The sequence below is a fragment of the Lepidochelys kempii genome, chromosome 6 (assembly GCF_965140285.1).
Source record: "Lepidochelys kempii isolate rLepKem1 chromosome 6, rLepKem1.hap1, whole genome shotgun sequence".
Lineage (NCBI taxonomy): Eukaryota > Metazoa > Chordata > Testudines > Cheloniidae > Lepidochelys > Lepidochelys kempii.
Window position 1 is genome coordinate 104,443,082 of NC_136385.1, and position 27,710 is coordinate 104,470,791.

The following is a 27,710-nucleotide window of genomic DNA, read 5'->3' on the forward strand; positions in this document are numbered from 1 at the left end:
AGGCAATGTTGCAGAGAACTGGAAAAAATTCTGACCGAGATTTGAATTGTATTCAGCAGCCAGAGAGGCAGAGGAGAAAAATGACAAAGTGAAATAAGCAATCTTTTTGCATGTTGTTGGGGAGGAAGCATTGGATATTTATAACAACTTTAAGTTTGAAGAAGATGAAAGCATAAAGTTAAGTAAAATACTGACTAAATTTGAGAAATATTGCTTGCCAAAAAGGAACAAAACCTTTAAGAGACAATTTTTTTACATGCAGGCAAAACACTGATGACACCGTAGGACAGGACATGCCACAGAATTAAGGAAGCTCCTAGCGCCTCTACCTAGGAGCAACCGGGATAGGTTGCTGCTTGCGGGGCACTGCCGGAGGTGAACGCCCCCTGAATCCAGAACCCCAATACCCCTCCTACGCCCCAACCCCCTGCCCCCAGCCTCCTCCTGCACCCAAACTCCCCTCAGAGCCCAGGCCCCAACCCCCCTCCGGCACCTCAACTCCCAGTCCCGCATCCTCTCCCACACCCAAACTCCCTCTCTCTAAATTAACCGGCATTTTTCACTTACCAGCACCCCGCATCCCCCCAACATGCTGGATAAAAACACTTTTACTGTATATAGCTCTGGTCCCTGTACTGCAGACATGGCCATAGATTTAAATGTTTAGTGGAAGTGCCCTTCCTGATCTACATTCACTCCTTGCCAAAAAATTAGCTGCTTTTCCTAGTATGTTCAATAACCTGATTTTCATAAAGGAAATGAAAAGGCTCTCCCTCGGGGTAACAATTGTGTCAGCAAAGTATACGCTGCGGAGATCAGTTGAGAGGACAGATTTTTCATATTCTCTTAGAAAACCAACGTTAAACTGAAGTTATTTCAGTACAGCAGCAATTCTGCCCTAGCATGCTCCTGCTAGCAGCCCCACATCAGCAATTAACATTTTGCTCATCCGGCTTCTCCATCTAACATATTATACAAATTATTTATAGATTTAGTCTCAATCTGCAGTTACCTAAACTATGCCATGGTGAGACACACACCAGTTGCTTCAGGAAAGCAGGCTTCAACTGCCTCACCCTCCTCCAGCAGGCAACACATTCATTCAATAACTTTCCTCATCAGGAGAAAGGCATTTGTTTCTCTCCCTCTGAAGCACGTGCTGCTAACAATGGTTAGCACTTAGGTCGCCCACTGGTGAGCATCTGTTACAGGTCCCCAGCTGTGCCTGATTCCCAGAGGATACAAGTCTGTTACAATCCCAGCAAGAGAGCTCGAGTGCAAGCTATAGAAACTAAGCTCTGAAGATCCCTGGTTCGATGCCCGGTATGTCAGCCAAAACAGCTCTCATCACACTTAGTACTTTCAAAGGCCTGTATGAATATTAGTTAATCCTCACAATACCCCCTAGGAAGTAGGCAAGTTTCATTCTCATTTTACAGATAAGGAAAATGAGGCAGGGCAATGAAGAGTCTTATTCCAAGCCACAAAGTCCAGATTAGAACTCAGAAGTGCCCGGTTCCCTGCCCCATGCTTAATCCACTATACTACTTCACAGCATCAAGGCAAATCAAGCTTGACTGTCAGGGCTTCAGGAGGCACTTAAACAATACAGCTGTTCCTGAAAGTTAGGCAGGATGGCACCTGCTTTACAGTCTCTGACAGTGACCCAACACTGGCGCCATATTTCAACCCAGGGAACATGCCATGGGCTCACAAATTCCCAGGTTGTATTTTGAAATACATCTCACCCTTCATGCTAAATACAGACCCACTTGCACAATGAAGTTGGGATTCAGTGTTTGGTATCAGCTCCAGTTCACTTGTACCGAGAACTGCCTTGCCTCTGTACACCGGTGACTATACAAAGAGGTGTAATACTTACTTAGATTGTCAGCTGTTAGGGGCATGAACTCCCTCTTACCCTGTCTTTACCCAATGCCTAACACAATGGGGCCCAGATCTCAGCTGGCCTCTAGGTGGTATCATAATACAGAGTACTACTACAACTACTAATTTTACTGAACCAATGGAGCCAACTCTTTGTGAGTTGTAGCTTTGAGAGCTGCCTCCTCGCTGAGGGTCTGTCTGCACTGCACTCAGAGGTGTGACGGCGGTGCTGGTAGACATACCTGAGTTAGCTTTGACCCAGCTAGCTCAACCAACAATGCAATAAAGCTGCGACAGCACGGGCTGTAAGACCCTGCCCAGGACCCTGGATAATTACTCGAGTGTGTAGCTGGTGCTGATGCAGCTTCAGAAGTATTATTATTCGAGGTAACTAGTCACACCTCTGAGTGCAGTGCAGACATCCCCTGAGTGGTGCTGAGAAAGGCCTTTTGCCACCTTCAAAACCTTGAGGAGTTAAAATATCCCAGGCCTCATCATTAGCGTGGGACCCAGCTTATCACTAAAGGCAGCCTAGTGTACATTGCCACCTGGTCACCGCCCACACGTATGCCGACATTTTGTCACTAGGTGGTATGGATTTCACGGATAGCTGTTAGCTGGCAGTAAGAGGACCAGCTGGAACAACTGCCCAGATTGCATCCTCAAGCTGCATATGAAAGGAGTTGGAATAGCAACATTCCCTTCTGCAGGAATGCTGCTGCCTGTCTAAAGTTAACAGTCCTTAGTAACAGCTGAGTTCTGAGCACTACCCTCCTTGTCCAGGGAGATGCAAGAGAAGCTTGCAGCTGTCAAAGCAGAGCTGCTGAAAAAACCAACAATCCTCACTGTGGACCAGACTTGTGGAGCAGCCATTTGCGTGGGGCATGTAAAATATCGTTCATTTTTTCATCCTCCTCATGTTAATGTGGGAGAACAGATTTTGTGGTGAGGCTAGTACATCTTCATCATGATGCTGCCAGGCTGTTAGAGAGGAAATTAAAGTGAGTTTAAAAAGTCACTCCAATGTCCAGAAGTTCCAAGTAAAGCCCTGTCTAAAACAATGAAGTAGCATGACCTGGGTCTGATCCCTCTAACAGAACTAAAACTCAAGCTCAAGCTCACTCGAGAACAACAAGCAGCATAGGACCCCGCCCCACATTATTAATACCCATCCAAAGGGCGACAGTCCTGGCCCTCCACAAAGCCTTGCTTTCTTGCATATATTTCATGTTTTATTCAACTCATTAGCCCCAAGTAAGGCTGTTAAAAAGAAAAAATAGTTATAAGCACACAATCAAACTGGTGCATTATGCAAGAGATCAAATGGCTTTCAGGTTTTCTAGCTTTGATGCTGTTACAGACTGTATTTGGCATTTCCCTTTAACTTACAGTTTGCTAATAATAAATTAGTAAAATTAAAAACAAATCCCATGACACTTTTCAAAGCACAAAGGTGTCAGCTGGGAGTCCTGGGTATACTTCAAATCTGATACAAGTAATCATATTCTGGCTACCTAAATCTTCCTTACAGCTTTAAGCATTATTATTTTATGGGAAGAGTACTGAGAACACAGGAATTATACCAAATGAGACCAATGGTCCATCTAGCCCAGTATTCTGCCTTCAACAGCAGCCAGTACTAGATATGTCAGAGGAAGTGCCTCTCACTCCCAGTCTCCTTAGTTTAATTAACAGCCTCTTTGAGCTTGGCTACACTTGCAGATGTAGAGCGCGGGGAGTGAAACCAGCCTTCGGAGGCCACAGCAGGGAAAGCGCTGCCGTGTGCTCACGCTGTCAGTTGCAAGCGCAGTGGGGCGACCACATTAGCAGCTCTTGCAACGCCACAGAGAGCCGTGCATTGTGGTAGCTACCCCAGTGTGTGCAAGTGGCTGCAGCCTGTTTTTCAAAAGGGGGTGTGTGGAGTGTGTATGTGGAGGGAAGAGACAGTGTGTTTTGGGGGGCAGAGTGTGTTAGCATACTGTCTTGTAAGTTCAGACAGCAGCAGACCACCCTCCCCCCACCTCTCTCTCTCTCTCTCTCTCACACACACACACGTGCCTGCCTTGGCAGCAGCAGCATTCCACAGTAACGGTTTGCTTTGTCCTGGAGCAGAGAAGCATGCTGGCTGTCAGAAATGGAGTTTTGAAAGGGGATATCCACATGCCTGCAGCCAAGTTCAAAACAATGACAAGAGTGGTCACTTGACTTCAGGGGATTATAGGATGTTTCCGGAGGCCAATCACAGCGCTGTAATGCAACACGTCGTCCACACTGACACCTGGGCATTTCAGCCAGGGTGCAGCAAGCTCTATGCTTCTTGTGGAGGTGGATTACCAGGAGTGCTCCAGCTGCAGGGTCCAGGCGCTCTAAGTGCCTTGCCAGCGTGGACACCTCAGGAGATAGGGCGCCCGCGGGGCTGATTTAATGTACTCTAACTTGAAAGTGTAGCCAAGCCCTTTGAGGGACTTTTCTGAATATCCAAATAAAAATTGCCAGCTGGTTTCCTCTAACCACTCTTGTTTTATATGTGGAAAAATGTCTAGTAGATTAGAAAAGGCTGGATACCACCCGAACAATGTGACTGAACAGTGATATTTAGCATGTGTCCTATTAGTTCTACAATAGTTCTTAATTTTTTTAAAATGGGGTAAAAGTTGTCGTTTGTTAACACACAATGCTTCACACAAAAGCTTTGCACCTTTTTGCTCCAAATCAATACACCCTGAAACATACTCAAAGGGAGTACGTTTTGCACATCAAGTACTGCTATTCTTTTTCTTCATGCACCATCTTGCCACTTTCATTTAGTTAAACCACATCCTGCACGGGCTATGTTTTGTTTCCATCACACAAATAAAGTAGCCTGACCTGAGCTGTAGGCGGACAGAAGTACAGAGAAGGGCAATCTCTACACAGCTGCGCGTGTGCGAGCATCCACATGTACTTACAATTTCTCTGTTTTCAAAAAAAAATAATAAAAAATACCCCCCCCCCCCCAGCATTTCTGTCACTGCTACAAAGGGTTTCCAAGGCACTGCAGTTATCCCCTACCCTGAGGGTAGGCAACAACTGTGGTATCTCAGATAATGTCAGAATACACCATTTTATTGGTGACTTCTGTTTAGGGATATTAGAATGTCTAAATTATATCGAAAAGGATCTTGCTGGGACAAAAGAAACCAACCCAACCCAAGAAGGATGACAAAATCATTGACCTTCCTGAAGGTTTTGTTCAGTCACCCAGGCGTAAGCCACAGAAGCCTTGATGAACATCTGACCCATCATCTGTGAAACTGCCCCTCACCCATTCTTTTTCAGCAGCTACCCTATAAACTGAAGTAGTTCAGCCAATTTTGAAGAGGCCTATGCATGAGACGGACGATCTTGCATAGCATCCAGCCTCTCCATTTTCCTGGCAAGGTCTCTGAGGAGGTGGATGCTCCAGCAACATCTGCCCTCTTCCAATATCCCAGATCCTTCATAAGCAGATTTCAAACCAGGACGCAATCCTACCGGACAACCTTCTTTAGCCCTGCAGAGACAACAAGCCTATAGAATCATAGAATATCAGGGTTGGAAGGGACCTCAGGAGGTCATCTAGTCCAACCCCCTGCTCAAAGCAGGACCAATCCCCAATTAAATCATCCCAGCCAGGGCTTTGTCAAGCCTGACCTTAAAAACTTCTAAGGAAGGAGATTCTACCACCTCCCTAGGTAACACATTCCAGTGTTTCACCACCCTCCTAGTGAAAAAGTTTTTCCTAATATCCAACCTAAACCTCCCCCACTGCAACTTGAGACCATTACTCCTTGTCCTGTCCTCTTCTACCACTAAGAATAGTCTAGAACCATTCTCTCTGGAACCACCTCTCAGGTAGTTGAAAGCAGCTATCAAATCCCCCCTCATTCTTCTCTTCTGCAGACTAAACAATCCCAGTTCCCTCAGCCTCTCCTCATAAGTCATTTATTCCAGACCCCTAATCATTTTTGTTGCCCTTCGCTGGACTCTCTCCAATTTATCCACATCCTTCTTGTAGTGTGGGGCCCAAAACTGGACACAGTACTCCAGATGAGGCCTCACCAATGTCGAATAGAGGGGAATGATCACGTCCCTCGATCTGCTCGCTATGCCCCTACTTATACATCCCAAAATGCCATTGGCCTTCTTGGCAACAAGGGCACACTGCTGACTCATATCCAGCTTCTCATCCACTGTCACCCCAGGTCCTTTTCCGCAGAACTACTGCCTAGCCATTCGGTCCCTAGTCTGTAGCTGTGCATTGGGTTCTTCCGTCCTAAGTGCAGGACCCTGCACTTATCCTTATTGAACCTCATCAGATTTCTTTTGGCCCAATCCTCCAATATGTCTAGGTCCCTCTGTATCCTATCCCTGCCCTCCAGCGTATCTACCACTCCTCCCAGTTTAGTATCATCCGCAAATTTGCTGAGAGTGCAATCCACACCATCCTCCAGATCATTTATGAAGATATTGAACAAAACCGGCCCCAGGACCGACTCCTGGGGCACTCCACTTGACACCAGCTGCCAACTAGACATGGAGCCATTGATCACTACCCGTTGAGCCCGACAATCTAGCCAACTTTCTACCCATCTTATAGTGCATTCATCCAGCCCACACTTCTTTAACTTGCTGACAAGAATACTGTGGGAGACCGTGTCAAAAGCTTTGCTAAAGTCAAGAATCAATACATCCACTGCTTTCCCTTCATCCACAGAACCAGTTATCTCATCATAGAAGGCAATTAGATTAGTCAGACATGACTTTCCCTTGGTGAATCCATGCTGACTGTTCCTGATCACTTTCCTCTCATGCAAGTGCTTCAGGATTGATTCCTTGAGGACCTGCTCCATGATTTTTCCGGGGACTGAGGTGAGGCTGACCGGCCTGTAGTTCTCAGGATCATCCTTCTTCCCTTTTTTAAAGATGGGCGCTACATTGGCCTTTTTCCAATCTTCCGGGACTTCCCCCGATTGCCATGAGTTTTCAAAGATAATGGCCAATGGCTCTGCAATCACAGCCGCCAATTCCTTTTGCACTCTCGGATGCAACTCGTCCGGCCCCATGGACTTGTGCACGTCCAGTTTTTCTAAATAGTCCCTAACCACCTCTTTCTCCACAGAGGGCTGGCCATCTATTCCCCATGTTGTGATGCCCAGCACAGTAGTCTGGGAGCTGTCCTTGTTAGTGAAGACAGAGGCAAAAAAAGCATTGAGCACATTAGCACAATATATATAGGCATTGCTGTTATACTCAGAGCTCTCTGTGTCTCTCAGCACTGCTGAGCACACAGGGCAGAGAACACATTTATCGGATACTTGGAAGTAAATGTGGCAACATTGCCCTGCAGAATGGATTGATTTAAATCACTGGTTTGAATCATGCTTTAAATCAGCAAGCAGGAAATCTGGATTTAACTCACTGATTTTAATCTTGTTCTACGTTGGTACCTTTTAGTTATTTTGCTAAAGAAAGGTTGATTTTCACTGACTGGCAAGCATTAAAACATGTTAATTTGAAACTAAATATAGATCTTACACTACATTTGGTCTTTTCTTTAAGCAAGAAGATACATTACAGCTATACACATTCATTTAAGCAATTATATAGCTTAATTTACGTTAATTCAGAGTCTTAATTTTTACATTCTTTATTCTGTTAGAAAATCGTGAAAGATGCATTTCTTAAATGGAAATTAAAATTAAATTAAAAATGCATAAAACAGCATTTTAATTAGCTCAATAAAAACTACCTTAACCATCCTGGATACATAAGAAAAGAAGTTTATCAAAACATGCCTTGCATTTAAAACTAACTGATTTATTAAAGGAAGTATAATCTGTAGTTAGTGAACTGAACTCATTGATTCAAATCACCATATCCATAACCTGCTGCCAACTGAAGGAGGTTGACAGTCGGAAAAGATTTCTACACATTTGGCTAGCAAGGCATACAGATTAAAAAGAAAACCTTAGTGCATCCAAAAGCAACATCCAAACCTTACAGTTTATTCTCAGAGCTCAGCCACCATCAATACTGCAGGGAGACAGGAGCAGGACTGGTTGACGGTTCACTGATTTCTAGTCTGAGAAATTTAGGAGACAAAATTGTAGAAGGCCTTTCCCATTTTTAGGCTCCAGACCCTTACTGGATGTGGACTGTTACTGTACTGCCAGCTTCAGAAGCACCACTGGCCATGTAGGTGCTGGTAGGGCAAAACGGCTACCTAGCTGAACCCTACTCTTGTCTGAAAGCTACCTGTGGTTATGTGGGGAACAGCAGCTGTGACCTTAGAAGCCTGCTCGCTCCTTTGCATGCCAGTGCCCAGAATGCTCTTCAGTTTGTGGCTGGCAGCTGAAACCAAAGGAAGTTTTGGGAGGAATACGTTAATTTTTTCTCTAAGAATTCTGAGACTTAGATAACTTCTTCACACTGGAAATAAAGATTTTTGTTATAACCATAAATAAAATAGCTCATGCATAAGTGTAATGGAGGAGACTGGAGTTCAAGACTGACCTTCGGATCCCTGCCCCTCCTGCCCCTCAGTAATTTGGAGCATTCTACCAATGACACTCTCTGGCAAAATGAAGTGAAAGGAGAATGGTGAAATCCCTATCACCATTGTGGCACCTCCCTCCTTTTCCTCACTATCTACTAGAGCAGCGTTTCTCAAACGGAGGTCTCTCGAGAGGGGTCCACGGGCCCTGCTGATAAACTCCTCCTCCTCAACTCCTTCCCAGTGCCTCCTGCATGCTGCGGAACAGCTGTTCCCTGGCATGCAGGAGGTGCTGGGATGGAGGGGGCGGAACGAGGCGGGGAAGAAGAGGGACAAGGGTGGAGTGGGGGTGGGAAGAGGTGGGGTGGGGGCGGGACTGGGGGTTGAGCGGGGGAATTGGGGGTCCCAAAAATTTTTAAATCAAAATGCGGATCCTCGGGTTGCTAAAGTTTGAGAATTGCTGTGCTAGAGTCACATTACTGCTTGAAAGAGACTGCCAGCTCCCAGGTGCAGAGCTAGGACAAAGCTGACCGCTGCTGGAAATATATAATAAATAGACTAAAAGACAGTGGTAAGTAACAGCCATTTGGACCAACTCATGAGGTAAGAGACACTTTGTCACATGCACTTGGAAGAAACAATGGACGCACTCAGTGACTCAGATTTTAATGCTCTAACACCTAGTGTCCAAAAGCACAAAAGAAAAATAGGACATGTAATAGAATGGACAAAATTTTTAATGGTAGGTGCATCTAAATCCATATTGTGAGGGAATGCAGCCCTGTATTCACATCCTACACACTACTGTAATAATCTTTGTACAAAACATGCCTTGTAAGGCATCATTTGAAAATTAATAACGTGCTGGTCAATAATACCATGGTGAAATGTATTTCAACAACATATGTGAAGTTAAGAACATAAGCTGAAATCATGACAATTGTGCTTACCAGACGAGTCTGGGAAGCTGGTAAACCTGTTTCTCAAAGACAAAGGACAAGTTCACACCCCTAGCCAGGTGTTATCAAAGCTGATGGACTATCATCTATCAAGTGGCCATTCTTTGGCATGGAAGGAGAAGGGAAGAGACAAACAGATCTGCATCTTCGCAAACAGAGCTGAAAAGCAAACAGCATAACACCTCTTCCCTACCAGACTTCAAGTCTCCTTGCTCTCAGCTGGAAAGAACTCTCAGGAAAGTGCATTTCAAAGGGTGATTGAACTATAAAAGTGAGGGGCAAAAACACCCCAAGTTATCGTTCCCTAACCATCTCTCTTTTCCACCTAAGATGACAAAAGAAAAACAGCCTGTGGATTTTGGGAGCAGATTCTGACCTGAAACTTGGTCAGCAATGACACTGGGGACCTGTGGAAAAGATTTCACCTTGAACCAAGTTTAGTTTGTTAAATTTAGTACTAGGAAGCACTGTATCTTTATTGTTCTTGTAACCATTTCTGACTTTAATGCCTCAGTACTTGTACACACATCTCTTTGTAGTTAAAAAAAACAACCCTTGTTTTATTCTTCAATCAAAACTAATCCAATGTTGTGAACTCCATGGGTAATTCCATTTAAAGTGATCAATTGTTGCATATTGACCACTTAGAGGGGCCATGGATGTAATATATCTGGACTGACCAGGAAAGGGCTGGACTGTGCAGAATGCATGTTTTGGGGGGAAAATCCAGGACTGGGAGTGTGTTGGGGTCACCCTGCATATGATAACCCAGACTGGCGTAAGCCAGAGTGTGACTGGAGTGTGCTTGCCAGCTGCAGCTATACATAGACACTTGGAGTATGACCTGAATGCTGTTTGTGAGTGACCCAGGTGCAAGTTACAACAGCAAAGCACTGTGAGGCATCCCAATGTTGCAGGGCAAGTGTGAAACAGCCACTCACTGAACTAGATTGCATGCCAAAATGGCACACATATTTAGGGACTTAAAATAGCTGGCCCGCTTTTCAGAAGTGCTGAATGCACACAGCTCCAGAGGTGTAGGTGCTCAGCACAGAAATAAAAAAAAAATAAAATAAATAAATCAGGCCAACTATTTAGATATCCCATTTTAGGCACCCACTTTTGAAAACACTGGACTTGTTGTCCAACCTCGTCTTCCCTTCAGCAAACTGGTCTATTAGTTGTATTACAGCAACACCTACAAACCCTAACTGAGCTCAGAGCCCCATTGTGCCAGGCAGTGTACACACACACACAGACTCATAGACATTAAGGTCAGAAGGGACCATTATGATCATCTAGTCTGACCTCCTGCACAATGCAGGCCACAGAATCTCACCCACCCACTCCTGCAATAAACCTCTCACCTATGTCTGAGCTACTGAAGTCCTCAAATCATGGTTTAAAGACTTCAAGGTGCAGAGAATCCTCCAGCAAGTGACCCGTGCCCCATGCTGCAGAAGAAGGTGAAAACCCCCCAGGGCCTCTTCCAATTTGCCCTGGAGGAAAATTCCTTCCCGACCCCAAATATGGTGATCAGTTGAACCCTGAGCATGTGGACAAGATTCACCAGCCAGATACCCAGGAAAGAATTCTCTGTAGTAACTCAGATCCCACCCCATCTAACATCCGTAACATAGGCTATGTCTATGCTAGGTTATACCAGTATAGCTGTATCGGCAAAGCGCTGTTAGCAGGGATACAGCTATACTGGCAAAGCCGCACTTTAGCCAGTATAACTCGCTTCAGCTCCCCCAAGCTACTGTGTGTACTAGTAGAGGCTCTCTCTGGCACAACTATGTCAGTAAACATCACATTTCATAACACATAGCTACGTCAGCAGAAGTCTTCCAGCTTAGACAAAGCCATAATAATAAACAGAACATACCGGCAGACAAAAACACCGAGCGATAAAGTAATTTGTGATGGTCCCAGAACCAGAGCGCTGTAGAGCAGCATTTCCCAAACTCCACTGATCAACACCTCCCCCTCCCTCCCAGCGTCTCCTGCACACCAGGGAACACCTGTTCAGTGGCGTGCAGGAGACGCTGGGAGGGAGAGAGGGAGAGGAGCGGGGATAGGGCGTACTTGGGGGAGAGGGCGGCATCATGTCCAGGGCTGCTGGCCCCGCTGACCAACTCCTCCCTCAACCCCCAAGCACCCTCTGCATGCCTCAGAACAGCTGTTCCCTGGTGTGCAGGAGGCACTGGGAGGGAGGGGAAGGAGTGGGAGTGGGGCACATGTGGGGAGGGGCAGAGTGGGGGCGGGGGTTGGGCCTTAGGGGAAGGACTGGAGTGGAGTGGGAGTGGGGTCTGGGGCTGAGTGGGGAATTCGGGGGTCCCAAAAGATTTTAAATCAAAATGGGTGGTCCTGGGGTTGCTGAAGTTTGAGAACTGCTGCTGTAGAGAATCCAGGCTTCCTGAGCCTCTGTCTAGTATCAGATCTGTTTGATCACACTGCCCCTCTCTCTTTTGGCCATACACGAAACGTGACTGTGCAACAGGGATTCCTTTAACTGAGTCAAAGGAAGATCCAGTTTAAAAAGTTTTAGTGGGGAAAAACTAATGGTGCACAGTATAATTTCCTAATCTTCCTAAACATGCAGAAAGCAGCACTCAAAGCAGCAGCATCTCATAACACAAAAACAACAGCATTTAAATATTTCAATTACATATTAGGATGGAAATGTTACAATTAAATGGTTTTATATTGTTTACAGTATCCTCAGGGAGCAGCTCCTGTACTTCAGAGACGTACTTAAGAACCAGTTTTCTTCTCGTGTGAACTCAATCAAAGGAGCATCATCAGGACAAATTCACCCCAAATTTAATTTTTCCAAAAACAAATGATGAGAAAAACCTAAGGTCAATAAGAATTTTTATTTTTTTTCTAAATCATATGGAAACCATTTAAAGGAACAACACCACATGTCCTGTACTATTTGTAACCCAAACATTGCCCAAGAGAAACTAAAAGTGAAACTGACTAGTACATTTCCATTGTCAACCCTAAGCAAAATGGAAAAAAGTAAAACAGCATAAACAGAGAATGGCATGTTTTTGTCCTTTTAAAAATTCCTTCAGTTTTAATAACCTAAGGTATTATTGGAACACAGGTAAGGATTTTTTTTCCCAAATATGATTTTTAGCCTTTAAAAGAAGCATCCCTTGAAAGGAAAACTACAATATAATGAAGACATTCTGATTGCTAAGTCTAATCGCAAGAGCAGCAAATCGCTACAAATTATTATTATTATTATTATTAACATCTTAACTTTCTTTTTTGTTATGGTTAAGTCTTGAAAGTCCGATGCTGTGAAGGTCAGAGCTTCTCAATATGCCTCCATGAATCCAAAGGTATTTTTCATTAGGTCAACAACTGAAAGAGCAGACGCAGCTTAGATCACACAGAAGCCCTGCTGAAAATGCATTTTTCATTAAAACATGCGGCTTGTTTCCCCAAACATTGCTATCATGGGGAGAAACTCCCAGCAAGCTCATATTTTCACCAAGAAGTAATCCTTCACTGATAAGTAAAAAACCACAGCAATGCAATTGCTGAGAGAACTGAACTGCTAAACCAGCAGAACTTTTCAGTGATTTATTTCACAGTGATCTGCTGGCTACATTGAACACATGTGGGGAATGCAAACTTTTATTTTTAAAGGACTTTGAAAAAGGTAGAAATGAGAGTTTCAAAATGAGTGAATCATTCAGTGTTTGCACGGTGAAAACAAAAAAGGAACAGGAAAGAGCTCAGCCTGTGACCTATTTCTAATAAAAAAACATCTCATAGTAACGAGAATTATTAGAAACGTTTCCTGCTTCAGAGAGAAACATTTCCTGTTGAAACTGGAATCTGATCAATCTCTATACTTCATCCAGCAGGTTAAATCATTAATTACCTGCTAGTACATCAAGTAAAATAGGAATTTTAGGGTCTCAACAAGGAAAGATGTTCCAGTGGTTAGAGTATTAGCTTGGGACTAGGGAGACCCGGTTCAATTCTCTATTCTGCCACAAGCCTCCTGTGTGATCTTGGGCAATTTACTTCATCTCTTTATGGCTAAGTTCCCCATCTAAAAAATGGAAATAACAGTACTTACAACACATCTGTGAGACAGGGAAGAATAAACACATTAAAGATTGTGGAGCGCTGATCTACTATGGTAATGAAGGTCAAAAAAGTATCTTAGATAGATAGAAATCTTTTCAACCAGGGCCCAGGAGTTAATCAATCAAACAGTTCAACTTAAATATCTTTTGTTAGACACGGTCCAAGTGACTTTTGATTTTGGGTGCCCAACTTGAGATACTTTAAGAGACCCGATTTTCAGCAAGTGCTGAACACCCACTACTTGAAAACATCAGGCCCCTATACGGTGTCTCAAGTTGGACACCCAAAATTACATCACTTTTGAAAATTTTGACCCTCGGTTGCAGAGCAAAGTGACCCAGCAACGTAAGCTACTTTTACAGAACCATATAATACATCAAGAATGTGTTTACTGAGCCAGGCAGAAGCAATAGCATACCTAAAGAGGGTTTATTTGGGAATCAACAAAACACAACATGTTCATCTTATGTTAGACACACATCAGAGTGGTGAGGGACAGAGTATGTGTTGAGAAAAAATAAACCCAGAACAAGAATAAAGCCTGTTAACTGAGCAATGGCACCATTTAGGTTATCAAACTCCCTAAATGTCTGGAGAGTTGAAATGAATTGCAAACTGAAGGGGCAAACACTGTATTTCACTTTTAGTTACACTAAAAGGGAGCACGGCAATTCATGCATGAAAGGAATTATTATCTATAGTTAAAACACTGGTATATAACTAGTACACAAATTCTATAGCTCGTGGGCTTCCGTAAAAACAATGACCTTTCTACCTTCATGGATGTTCAATTCTTTACATTTCCTTTTACTTCCACTTCTGGGGATGCGATGCAGCCCAATACTGTGTACATCACACAGCTACCTCAGGATGCAACTGGACATCTCTAACTGTGGCAATACCTAGCTGCAGCTCAATAGTAGGACAGTCTTCTTGCAATTGATTTCTATTTTGAAGAACCCAAATGCAGTTGATGTAACTGTTAAAATCTCCATGTTATTTACAGCTGTATCACGCTTGCCTTAAACTTTCTAAACCCTAGGGCACAGCACAATAGACAACAGAAGAGAATAGTGAGGGAATACAGATTAGACAACCCGATTAAAGAGGAGGAAAAAAAAAAAGTCTCTCGGATACAGATCATAAGTGATCCACAAATTTGTGGCTCCCTGACTCAATTATTGCAAGTAATTACACCCAGAAATAAAGCTACATGCCCTAAAAATGCTACTCTTAGAACAAAATGCAGCAGCCCATCTGCTTAGCAAAGGCCACCACGACCATATCACCGCTGGTGCTCAGCTCTCAGTGCTGGGTCCCCACTCAATAGACAGTGCAGATAAAGGTCCCAGTCACGATATTCAAAGCCATGCATGAGATAAACTAAGGAAGAGTCAGAGACGGAAGGAAGGGGCACTGCCCACATGTGGCAGCTACGTTCCACTGAAAAGATCAAACTGTCAACCAGGGCCAGTCAGACATTTTAAAAAAAAAAATCAACATTTAAATGAAAATTTTCTTCAAAATTTCAAATTTTGACTGAAAATGGGTCAATGTGTTTGTGAACAAAGGATCCCATTTTTCTACCAGTTCTGCTGTTCATTCCCACAAGAGATAAAAATACTACCTCTTCCCACTTTCAGAACAAAACAAAACAAAACACACACACACACACAAAAACTAATTAAGCATTTCTCCAACAGGCTGAAAAAGAAGAGAGTGTGTTGGAGACTGTAATTCATATTTCTATTTTTACATACTTGGGACGATTTCAGACACCATGCTGATGATGGCCAGACAAAGTGGATACAACCTGTATGAATATAAATCCCAAATCATAAAAATACAAAAGATACCAATAGGGTAAGTTTCCGATCTGAGAATTGGGATAGCAATAGAACGACGCAAACATTAACCGGTCAAATGTCACACTGGAACAGTTTACAGAAGCAACTTTTCAACACCATAAACAACTGGCTCTTGGAACAGCTACTTCTACAGCACTCAAAAGGAGATGCTACTCTTGACTTAATCTTAACACACAGGAGTTGGCTCAAGAGCTAACTGTAGGCTTTAGTATTTCCGTGACAAGCAGATAGATTGTACGATAATTTCAATTTACCAGCGTGCATGAAAAGAACATTTCTGCTGCTGCTCAGAGTAATAAATATGCTCCCCATCAAACACACACCTTGTTTAACTTAGATCAAACCCCTATTCTCATGCTTTCAAAAACAAAAGCCTAGATTCTGGAGTACAATTCTGCTATGAAGGACTGTGTCTGCCTCTGCCCATTATTAACACTCACATACCTAACTCCAGGAACCAGCTGTTCCTTCTGCTACAAACCCACTGTGACACATGGCTAGAAAGGGTTAAACATCCTGTAAAATAAATAACCCTCAAAAGACATGTGGGGAGATAATGTTTGTGTTCTTGTGTATTTACATACGTATGAGTAGGGTCAACAATGTAATCACTGCCTGTCCATGCTGTATTCTGATAATTCAGAGGTCAAAAGAACATCCTAGCATTTAAATGAATTGTAAACATGGGATATCTCTGTATTCATCTCTCTTTGAAACATATAGCAAATAATTTGAGAATGGTGGAGGAACAAACAAATTGCCTTATGTTAACTCTGTAGCTGAGTACTAGTGATGGACCTCCTTCAAAGTCATGCTAATGACCTTTTGAACTCCAACTTGTCAAAAGACATGAAATTGTATAAAAGATCCTTGGGTCTTGATTTGGTCGTCTCAGATCTGCTTAGGCTTCATCAGGGGAAGTTTGAGTCTCAAGACTGAGGTTCCAGTTATGCTGGTACGCCCCGAGTATGATATTTGGACATTGGACTATAACCTATGAACTATTTCTAAAAGAACTCTTGGCAGTTACAAAGCTCACCATCTCTGCTATGAATCTGCACCTAAATGAACTGAATCATGTCTGTATGTATATTGATCTTTTAACTATACTCTCTTTTATTTTTTAATATATTTTAGTTTAGTTAATAAGAATTGGCTGTAGTGTGTATTTGGGTAAGATCTGGAATATTCAATAACCTGGGAGGTAATGTGTCTGATCCTTTGGGATTGGTAGAACCTTTTCTTTTATATGATGAAATAAGATTTTCAGAAATCATCATATTTGACTTACGTACCTGGATGTAGGCCTGAGGCTGGATCACTTTAAGGGAACTGTGTTGTTTGGACTTGAGTAACCAGAGAGGTAATAAAGCAGCTGGTTTATGCTGGCTTGGTAAATCTAAGTATTGGAATATCCACCAGCTTTTAGGGGATTGTCTGCCTCATTCTTTGCAGTTCACCCTAATTGAGTGACCACAGCTGGCTCCCCACTAGGACCCCGGTCACACTCACAATGTAAGGAACATGCTTTTCTGAAATGAAAAGTCACTGGCCTACCTTGCATGTAGGCCTCTATTCGCCGAATAAGCTCATAAGACTTGGATCGGTCCAGCAGCGTACGGATAGCAGGAAGGGGGTCCAGGATGATGGTTTCAGGGTGAGCATCAATATACTCCTGCAGAACAAACATGGAGCAAAGGCTACTGTTAGATTTGCTGGACAGCATAAAAAGCACCAAAGCATGGGGAAATAAAGAGGAGGATAAGGTTAAGGATCCAATCAATCTACAACAACTCCTCCGAATGAAGCTGGCACTTCGTAAATATAATTGCAGGGCATGTCTAGACTTTCTCGTCACTAGCATTGTACACTGGAATCCTGTTGACTATAAATATCATGCCAGACAGTGTTTAAGACACTGACATTCAACTGTGGACTCATCAGCCCTGCAAACTGCTCTGCAGCCACATCAGTTCAGAGAAGAGCCAGTGGCGAAGAGTCACAATAGCAGCAGAGAGTGGTACTGGCAGGAACTATTAGGAGAAAGAGGACACAGTGCTTTTGGGGTCAACCTTGTAATTACACTGAATGAGCTTAAACAGCCTGTGGGCATCAGTCCACTCCGGAGTGCAGATCAGAACTACATCTGCATTCTTTTACATTAGTATGACTGTCCCCTACCTGTGCTGACTGCCAAGTGAGGAGCTAGATGATAAGGACTGAAAAAAGGTGGCAGGGCCAAGGATGTTGTTACTTCATTGAACCACAATGCAGTTTTCAAAGCAACAGCACTATGTATCCATCTTGCCACGTTCCTAAGCAAATGCTCCCCTGCCCGCTAGCTCCAAGAACACAGCAACTCCCGCAGTGAACTTCATATTAGGGGTACTGCAAAAGATGACCCGCAGCAGCGAGTCTCAGAGCCTGGGTTGACCGACTCCAGCTCACACCAAAGGGCTAAAAATAACATTTTAGCGTTTGGGCTTGAGCTGGAGCCCGGGTTCTGAGACCCTCCCTCCTCGCCGGGTCTCAAAGCCCAGGCTCCACCCCAAGTTGGAACACCTACACTGCTATTTTTAGCCCAGCAGCGTGAGCCTGCATCAGCGGACCTATGCTCTGAGAAAGGCCAGCTCTAAGGTTTTTGCTGCCCCAAGCTCAGGTGGGGTTGGGGCTCGCAGGCGTGGCTGGAAGCGGAGGGAGTGATGTCACCTTCTCCCAGCGCCTGCAGGGGCTTTCCCCCCTCCCCCGCCCAGCCGCGCAGAGAAGCCCCGAGATAAGGGGTGGCACAAGGCAGAGCAGCAGCCAGTGCGCAGATGAGGCGGTGCAGCCCCGGCTCCCGGGCAGGACTCGCTCTCCCCTCCCCAGGTAGCGGCTGGGACCTGGCTGCTCAGCATCCCGGGGCTGGGGCTTCCCCTTCCCGCTGTGGCCGGGGGCGCGGCGCCCTCACCCCATCTAAGTGGCGCAGCTCCAAGAGCGCAACGGCCCCGAAAAAAAAGGCTGGCGGGAATGCCGCCCCGGAAATGTGCCACCCCAAGCACGTGCTTGCTCTGCTGGTGCCTAGAGCCGGTCCTGGCTCTGAGACTCCCTGCCATGCATTGTTTTTTGTAGTGAAAAACTCTGAGCACCACATTCCCATTTCTGACATCATGACCGCTGCCGCTTTACTAGGGGAAATTTTATATATACCCCACTAGCTCTTGCCAACGTCTACTGTGACCTGAGATGCTCAAGGTATCTCTCTTTCATGCCCACATATGTGCATGTATACAAGAGGCCATGCGCCCGCCCACATTGGTTCCATAAAGTCAACGTGATTAATGAGAGTGTCTCCCTCTCATCCCGTTCAGAGTCGGGCAAGTAATTCTAAGCTAAAATCTGTCTTTATTCTTTAATGAAATTTCCTAATCAGCCTCCATTAATCTCCATTCATTTCTTCACATCTATTTACGTGGGTGCATGGTAAACGTTTCCATTAATAACTGGTTTAATTAAGTACCTAAAGAGGATATTCTTCAAAGAAAAAAAAATCATACTCCAAATTATGCTCAGGAGTACCACAAGGCTCCTGACGGAGAGGGATAGCTCAGTGGTTTGAGCATTGGTCTGCTAAACCCAGGGTTCTGAGTTCAGTCCTTGACGGGGCCATTTAGGGATCTGGGGCAAAAACTGGGGATTGGTCCTGCTTTGAGCAGGGGGTTGGGCTAGATGACCTCCTGAGGTCCCTTCCAACCCTGATATTCCATGATTCTATGAAGGCAGCACTGGAAGACACACTTCACTGGCTACTGATACAATGAAAGGAATGGAGACATCTGATCCCAACACTATGACTTTACTCCCAATTCTAAGCAGGTGAGAGTGAGTTATTTGTTCGACACCAACAAGTCTTTGCTTGCTGAAGAATGAATGCTTTTAATTCATTGCTTGCTGCAGAGGGATTATTCTTGAGATGTAAAGAGGAGCCAGTGCTGGGTTAGCAGCCCCGTCACATTGCTCGGATCACGCAAATGGATTTCCTTCACAGCCCCTTGGCACTTGCTATGTGACACCACACACTTCGTACATATTTAATGTGGCTCTTAGAAATACCATTCAAATCGCTCTGAGACGTGTGCATGGCACTGTACAATATTTTACCACCACTTGTTGGCTGGCTGTATGTGCCATTATGTTCACACACAAGCATACAGATTTATTTAAAACATTGTGAGAAACATTTTAAGGCAACACAAACTATTTTACCTTAATAACCCCCCTTCAGCTCCTCCACCCCCCAAAACAACAACTTTTCTCTCTCTGCTGAATTCCAGAGCAGCACTGCCCAAGAGGGAGACACAGAGCAGTTCTCTAATTTAACTAATAATTTCCCATGTGGTACCATGTCAAATGCTTTACTAAGTCCAGATTGACTTTTTTAGCTTTAGACAAGAAAACTGAATCTGTTATCTTATCAAAGACAGATATCAAGTTACGCTGGCATTATCTACCTTTAGTAAATCCATGTTGCATTTTATCCCATTTTCTGTTTACTTCCATGTCTAATTATTCTTTCCTTCAAACACTTGTTTTAAAGTCTTACATACTTTTAAGGTCAGATTAACATGTCTGTAGTTGCCTGGATCATTTTTTTGCCCCCCTTTCTTAAAAATAGGTACATCATTAGCTATTCTCCAGTCACACAATGCTACCTCCAATTTGATAGATTTATTAAAAATCCTTGCTACCAGACTTGCGATTTCACAAGTCAGTTCTTTCAGTATTCTGGGCTGGAGATTATCCAATTGTCCCGTCTTGAGTACATTAAACTCTGAGTTTTGCTTCCACCTCAAATGTAGTCGTCATTTCTATACACTCATTTCATTAGATATCCCGCCTTAGTCCCCACGTTGTACATCATCATCCTTTTTGAAAATTAAGGCAAACTCTTCATTTAGTTTTTGGCCATACCTACATTATCCTTAATCTCTACCCCATCCTCACTGCATAGCAGCCCTGTTTTTTCTCTTGTTCTCTTTTGGTTTATATGGCTAAAGAACCTTTTGCTATTTGTTTTAAATTTCCTTTGCAAAATTCAGTCTTGACTTTTGACAATTCTCATTTTATTCCTGCACTTTTTGACCACCAAGACATAGCTTTCTTCGCTGATCAACCCCTTTTTCCATTCCTCATAGGCTTTCTGCGTACTCTTAATTCCTTTTTGAGGTGTTTCTTCATCCAGTTAGGCCTGGAACCCTTCCCTACAAGTTTTTTCCCTTGGATACAAATTTCAGACAGTTTTTGTATCTTTGACTTAAAGAAATTCCAAAACTCCTACACATTTAAAGTCCCTGAGATCTTCAGTTCAGTTGACTAGTTCCCTTCATTTCTCAGTCTTGCCATTTGAACTTTAAAAGCTTAGTTACTGACCCGTTGTTGATTAATACTTAGTCCTGCCTTGAGTGCAGGGGACAGGACTAGATGACCTCTCGAGGTCCCTTCCAGTTCTATGAGTCTATCCTTCCATTTACTTTAAAATAAATCAGCTTGTGATCACTCACAATCCAAGGCTATTTTCCATAACCAGCTCTTCTATAATGTTCTCACTACTTACCAATACCAAGTCTAAAACAGCATCACTTCGTCGGTACAGTGACCTTTTCATGAAGAAATCTGTTGGCTATCACACACAGGAATAACTGAGTCCTCCCTAGTAGCATTTGTTCTCCAATCTGTATCTGGGAATTTAAAGTCTCCTATAACGACAAATCCTGGTAGTATGTATCTCTCTAATAATATTACATAGATCTCTGTCTATATCCAAATCTGACCCTGGAGGTATATCGCAACCCCCTCACACTACTCCAATAGAACCTCTGTTAGAATCCATTCTCAGTGATTTTGACCCAAACTGATTCTGTTTGACACATGCTATCACTTCTGATTTCTTTAGTCTACTTTATCATTGGATGTACAATGCTACCCCACTACCTTTGCCTTTCTATCTTCCCTGAACTCCCATGTGTCACCCACTGCTGCCATCAACCCTTTCCATGCGCATTTCCCTTTCCTACTGCCCTTTTTACCATATTCTGCCAGGATTCTGCGGTGCACTCATCATTTCTGGAGCTTTGAGTCATTGGAAAACTCCCATTGACTTCACTGTGAATGGATTTGACCCTCCAGGTTTGTCTGCACTGAAATTAAAAACCTGTGGCTGGCCCATGCCAGCTGACTCAGGCTCACAGGGCTCAGGCTGGGGGGCTGTTTAATTGCACTGTAGGCTTTCAGGCTCTGGGACATTTCCACCTTGCAGGGTCCTAGAGCCCAGGCTCCAGCCTGAACCCAAACATCTACACCGCAATTAAACAGTCCCGCAGCCCAAGTCCAACTCAGCTGACATGGGCCAGCCGTGGGTGTCTAATTGCAGTGTAGATATACCTTCAAGCTGTAAGCTCCACAGAGCAGAGACCTTGTTATTTTTCTACCACCTGACAAGCACCATGCACACTCCCGTTGCACTGTGAAATGATATTCTCTAGCCGAAGCATCAGCAACTCTGCATCTCTGATGGATAAAATATAGAGGGACAGGAGTGAGTATGTGTAAGAAAAGCAAAGACATACCAGTCATCTTCTGATACTAGCAAGAGGGAAAGTATTGTGGCAAATGCACCTCTGAATGCTCATTTTCCCTTGACAACAACACGAGGCTCAAGGATAGTTAATTTCCTATCAAAACCAGAGGAGTTAGATTTTAAAATAAAGCCAGGATGCAGGCTAAACAAAGAGGGTCTAATCAGAAAGGTCCCCCTCCCGCCAACCACCTCACCTGACATGAGCACGGGTCTCAAATTCAAATGACCACGAGGGCCACAAGAGGACTAGTACACTGGCCCGAGGGCCGCACCACTGACCACCACCCTGCGCTGACCTGGCCCCGCCCCCACTCTACCCCTTCTGTGAGGCCCCACCCCTACCCCCCCTTCCAAAACCCCATTCTAACCCCTTCCCTGAAATCCCCACCCCAACTCCGCCCCCTTTCTGCCCCCAGGGGATGCAGGAGGGGAGCAGGGTACGGCAGGCGGCTCAGGGCAGGGGGTTGGGGTGCAGCAGTGGGCTCAGGGCAGAGGGGTCGGCTGCAGGAGAGGTTCGGGGGGCGGGTCCAGCTCCCTGTCTGCCTGCCCTGCCCCCGCACCGCTCTGGGAAGCGGCTGGGACCTGGGGGGGCACAGGGGTCTGTGTGCTGCCCTGGCCACTCTTCCAGGTACCTCCCTCGAAGCTCCCATTGGCCAGGAACGGGGGTGGGGGCGTCGCGGGGAGCTGGCGGGCTGCAGAAAATAACCCTGCGTGTTTGAGATCCCTGCTCCAGAGATCTGAGAACCAGCTGTCCAGACTGGCAGAGCCGAGGCATCAGAAGGAGCTCTTGAATGGAGTACAATTTGAAGTGAACACCAGGACTCCATGCCAGCAAGATGTTATTTTAAAGCAATTTTACTGCAACAGCAAAAAGCTTGTCCCAAAGGCAACCATCCTCAGCATTTTATGTCTGCTAAAGCAGACTGCGGAGCCTTTCATGAGCCCAAAGGCAGCCACTAGAAGAGTTTCACATGAGTTAATAAAAATAACCATATTGAACCATGCGTACCCTTAGGGCCACGCTGCAATTGTTTGCAATCTGGTTTGGTGTCAACAGGCTCAATCCTGAAGACAATGGGAGTTTTGCTTAAGTAAGGACTTTGGGACCGAGCCAAATAAATTTGTTTAGAAAAAATGAGTTTGGCTCCCGTAACCTTACTATTTAAACCTAACATTTTGCCTATTGGTCAAAAAGCACCTCAAAGTAGTACAACAGAATCTCCCATCTATTTACCTTCTTTATTTGGAACATTTTTAGCTATCACAACCTTGGCTCTGCCCTCCTTCTCCTCCTATCAAAGCTTATCTGCCTTGGCATCTTCAGAAGAATTCAACAATACCTTCCAGCGATGTTTTTTCTCTCCGCCCAGATGCGGCACCACACGAGGCTCTCAGACACGTGAAGGCACAGAGCTCTGATCACAGATTGCAAGAGGGAATGCTTCGTTTAACCAAGGGCTTGTCTACACACCCAATTAGACTGTGACAAACTGGGGTGTGAATTACCCTGCACTAACTTGTTGCAGTTTAACTGTCTGTTTACACCTTGATGATGCATTTTACCAGTTCCTTGAGGCGGTCTGAGCCAGTCTGAACAAAGCGCTCTAACGAACTGTTAGCGCACGTTAGCGGGGTACACACGGACAGTTAGATCTCAGCAGGCTAACATAGAAGTTCACATCCCAACTTACCATAGTCTAAATGTACGTGTAGACAAGCCTTTAGGTGAGTTGATGGTCCTGAGTTTGTGTAAATAAAGTAAAAAACAAAAAAAGACCTGTTACCCAACAAGAATCATCATGGTCATGATTTAAAGAAGCATCCTTAGTCACAAAAGCACTTACAGATGTGTTTATGTCCTATTGACATAAACAGGACTCAAGCATACCATATATTGAAGCAAGGGAGTATCCATTAAAGAGGTTGAAACATGATGCAATGAAAGTGGAAGTCCTTAGAGTTTGAAAGAGCACCCCTGTCCTCATGCCATGAACTTTGGATCCCCTGCTTTTGAAAAAAATACAAATAAATCTATTCACCATTACCAGATGAGGAGAGTGGAAGAATGCCAGGAGTGCACAGATTACTAACACATATGAGCTTCAAAAAAGGGAACAGATGAGGAGATGGGAAAGGAACTATCAAAGACAGATCCCAAGCTTTTGATTTGTTGGGATCTGTGGAGTCCAACTGGTCCCCTCAGCTCATCTACATTCATTTCTACAAAATCAACTTGCACTTTCCTTCTCTGTGCTTTACCAAAAATTTATTGCCAACTGCAGACTAGCGGCCAGGCAACAATCTGGATTACAGCCAAGCTCTACGATACAACCGCATTTGCTCCAACCCCTCAGACAGAGACAAACACCTACAAGATCTCTATCAAGCGTTCTTACAACTACAATACCCACCTGCTGAAGTGAAGAAACAGATTGATAGAGCCAGAAGAATACCCAGAAGTTACCTACCACAGGACAGGCCCAACAAAGAAAATAACAGAACACCACTAGCCATCACCTTCAGCCCCCAACTAAAACCTCTCCAACGCATCATCAAGGATCTACAACCTATCCTGAAGGACGACCCATCACTCTCACAGATCTTGGGAGACAGGCCAATCCTTGCTTACAGACAGCCTCCCAACCTGAAGCAAATACTCGCCAGCAACCACACACCACACAACAAAAACACTAACCCAGGAACCTATCCTTGCAACAAAGCCCGTTGTCAACTGTGTCCACATATCTATTCAGGGGACACCATCATAGGGCCTAATCACATCAGCCACACTATCAGAGGCTCGTTCACCTGCGCATCTACCAATGTGATATATGCCATCATGTGCCCGCAATGCCCCTCTGCCATGTACATTGGTCAAACTGGACAGTCTCTACATAAAAGAATAAATGGACACAAATCAGACGTCAAGAATTATAACATTCAAAAACCAGTCGGTGAACACTTCAATCTCTTTGGTCACTCGATTACAGACCTAAAAGTGGCAATTCTTCAACAAAAAAAACTTCAGAAACAGACTCCAATGAGAGACTGCTGAATTGGAATTAATTTGCAAACTGGATACAATTAGCTTAGGCTTGAATAAAGACTGGGAGTGGATGTGTCATTACACAAAGTAAAACGATTTCCCCATGTTTATTCCTCCCCCCACCCCCACCGTTCCTCACACATTCTTGTCAACTGCTGGAAATGGCCCACCTTGATTATCACTACAAAAGGTTTTTTCCCCGCCCCCGCTGTCCTGCTGGTAATAGCTCACCTTACCTGATCACTCTTGTTACAGTGTGTATGGTAATACCCATTGTTTCATGTTCTCTGTGTATATAAATCTCCCCACTGTATTTTCCACTGAATGCATCCGATGAAGTGAGCTGTAGCTCACGAAAGCTTATGCTCAAATATATTTGTTAGTCTCTAAGGTGCCACAAGTATTCCTTTTCTTTTTGAGGAGATTTAGGTTTCCTGACAATATTCTGAATGGGCTCTGGGCTGGAATTCAGCCTGACCCGGATAACATGTACGTTTTTCTCCTTCCATCTTTGACAAAACAAAAACAAACAAGAAAACTTCTGAGCAGATCCTCCTTTGTTTAGATTTCAGGCCTGGCATTTACTTATGCTCTGTACCAAGTTTGGCACTGGCAGGAGCCCAACAAGGAAACTGGTATTCAAAGAGAGACCCACTATTTCCAGTTCTATATCAGAGGGCTCTGGAAGAAATGCTTATTCTGGTTCATGTGTGTGAGTGGAAGGAGGGGGAACAAACAGGTTGGGGCTTCTTGACATCTTATCTGAAAAGGTAACGGGGAGGATTAGCCACTACAATTCTGATTTAAAAGACCTGGGGTACAGTGAATTGACTCATCCATACCTGTAAATATCAGATGTTAGATGTTAAGAGACGGTGGATGAGCCATTTACTTCATCTGGATAACTTTTTGGTTTTTACAAAATCCCCCTACACTACATATACATTAACCATGGCCGCAATAATACTTTGTGTTTTCCCATTTTCACAAGCTTTATTCTTCAATACACCTTTGTGAAGTAGGTCAGCATTTTACAAGAGGGGGAATGGATGTAAAGAGATGCTTAGGAACTTGTCTAATGCCACAGAAAAAGTTAACAGCAGACTCAGGACTAAAAAACAGGACTTCCTCGCTCCCTGCCTTGTGCTCAGACTCCTCCTCCTCTGATGTACTTCCTTCAGTCTTCACACTCACCCAGACACTTTGTTTTTGCTTTTTAAGGATACACGATCAACCTTAAAATTCTAATTGTTTTTTAAACATACTATGATTATAGGGAATATCTGAGATAACTAGAAACTGAAAGAAAAAATATATTCTTCTGTGGTTTTCTGGTTCACTGTGCATTGGACAGCAATCTTGTGAGTAATCAGTTTCACTGTTTTTCCCAGAATAGCAAATCAAGGCAAGATTTGTAAAAGATATTAGGTGCCTGCCTAAAGATGCAGTTCGGAACCTATTGATATTTTCAAAAATGTAGGCGCCTAATTCTCGTTGGATCTGCATCTTCAGGCACTTCAGGTGCTCCCCCCCGCCCGGCTCCACCCAGGCCTCCCCCGAGAACGCTGCACCCTCACTCCCCCCACCCCACAGTGCCTCCTGACTGCGCGAAACAGCTGTTTTGCGATGGGCAGTAGGCGCTGGGAGGGAAGGGGAGGTGCTGATTGGTGGGGTCTGCGCCTATGCTTAAATACTTTCAAAAATCTGGTGCTCAGTGCCTAATCCTGCAAACACTTATGCATGTGAGAGACTCATGCACATACGCGTTTGCAAGATTGAGCCCTTAGTTAATTTCACCTGTGTGTGTGTGTGGGGGGGGTGGTCTTTCACACTATGACAGAGAGAAAATGGGAAAAAGTGTCTGTAAAACCACAAAAGTTGGTAGTGGACTCACAAGTAGGTGTAGTATTTTAAACTATTTTTAACTCAACTTTTAAAAAAAATTAAAAGACTACAGATTGGTGGTTTCCCTACAATTCCTCAATAACTCTTATTTTCCAGTGTTACACAAAAGCAAAGACAGAAGATCACTTTTGCCTTTCAAAGAGTTTGCGGCCGTGTAACTTTTAGGGCACAGGCTGGAAACTGAGAGTGTGCAGAAGAGTGATGGGCTGGATGTAAGGAAAGGATAAATTTTATCCTGTCCATCCATTAGCAGAGAAAGCCACTGGCATTATCACCTAAAGGATGTCCCAAAACTGCCGTTCCACTGGAAGTGAGGACTTCTGATGAAAGCAACTGCTCCAGCAGGAACAGAAGTCTGGAAAAGAAGTATGGGCTGGATGAATGCACTATAAGGTGGGTAGAAAGTTGGCTAGATTGTTGGGCTCAACGGGTAGTGTTCAATGGCTCCATGTCTAGATGGCAGCCGGTATCAAGTGGAGTGCCCCAAGGGTCGGTCCTGGGGCCGGTTTTGTTCAATATCTTCATAAATGATCTGGAGGATGGTGTGGATTGCACTCTCAGCAAATTTGCGGATGATACTAAACTAGTAGGAGTAGTAGATACAGTGGCAGGTAGGGATAGGATACAGAGGGACCTAGATATATTGGAGGATTGGGCCAAAAGAAATCTGATGAGGTTCAATAAGGATAAGTGCAGGGTCCTGCACTTAGGACAGAAGAATCCCATGCACCGCTACAGACTAGGGACCGAATGGCTAGGCAGCAGTTCTGCGGAAAAGGACCTAGGGGTGACAGTGGACGAG

The 27,710-nt window shown here is 44.3% G+C and overlaps 1 protein-coding gene and 1 long non-coding RNA gene across 6 annotated transcripts in view; one reads left to right on the plus strand and one right to left on the minus strand.

Annotated features, from left to right (window-relative positions):
- Nucleotides 1-16,891, plus strand: part of LOC140913331 (uncharacterized) — a 49,168-nt gene extending 32,277 nt beyond the window's left edge. The window contains exon 3 of the long non-coding RNA XR_012159542.2: nucleotides 12,080-16,891. This is a non-coding gene — a long non-coding RNA (uncharacterized LOC140913331). The remainder of the gene's footprint in view (nucleotides 1-12,079) is intronic.
- Nucleotides 1-27,710, minus strand: part of ITPK1 (inositol-tetrakisphosphate 1-kinase) — a 256,116-nt gene that overhangs the window by 92,755 nt on the left and 135,651 nt on the right. For 3 of the 5 annotated variants that reach the window (XM_073349514.2, XM_073349511.2, XM_073349512.2), the window contains exon 4: nucleotides 16,902-17,019. In XM_073349514.2, the coding sequence (XP_073205615.1) occupies nucleotides 16,902-17,019 (118 nt within the window). Of the gene's footprint in view, nucleotides 1-15,236; nucleotides 15,290-16,901; nucleotides 17,020-23,648; nucleotides 23,697-27,710 lie in introns of those variants that run through there. The other 2 variants (XM_073349513.2, XM_073349515.2) reach the window with 2 other exon arrangements.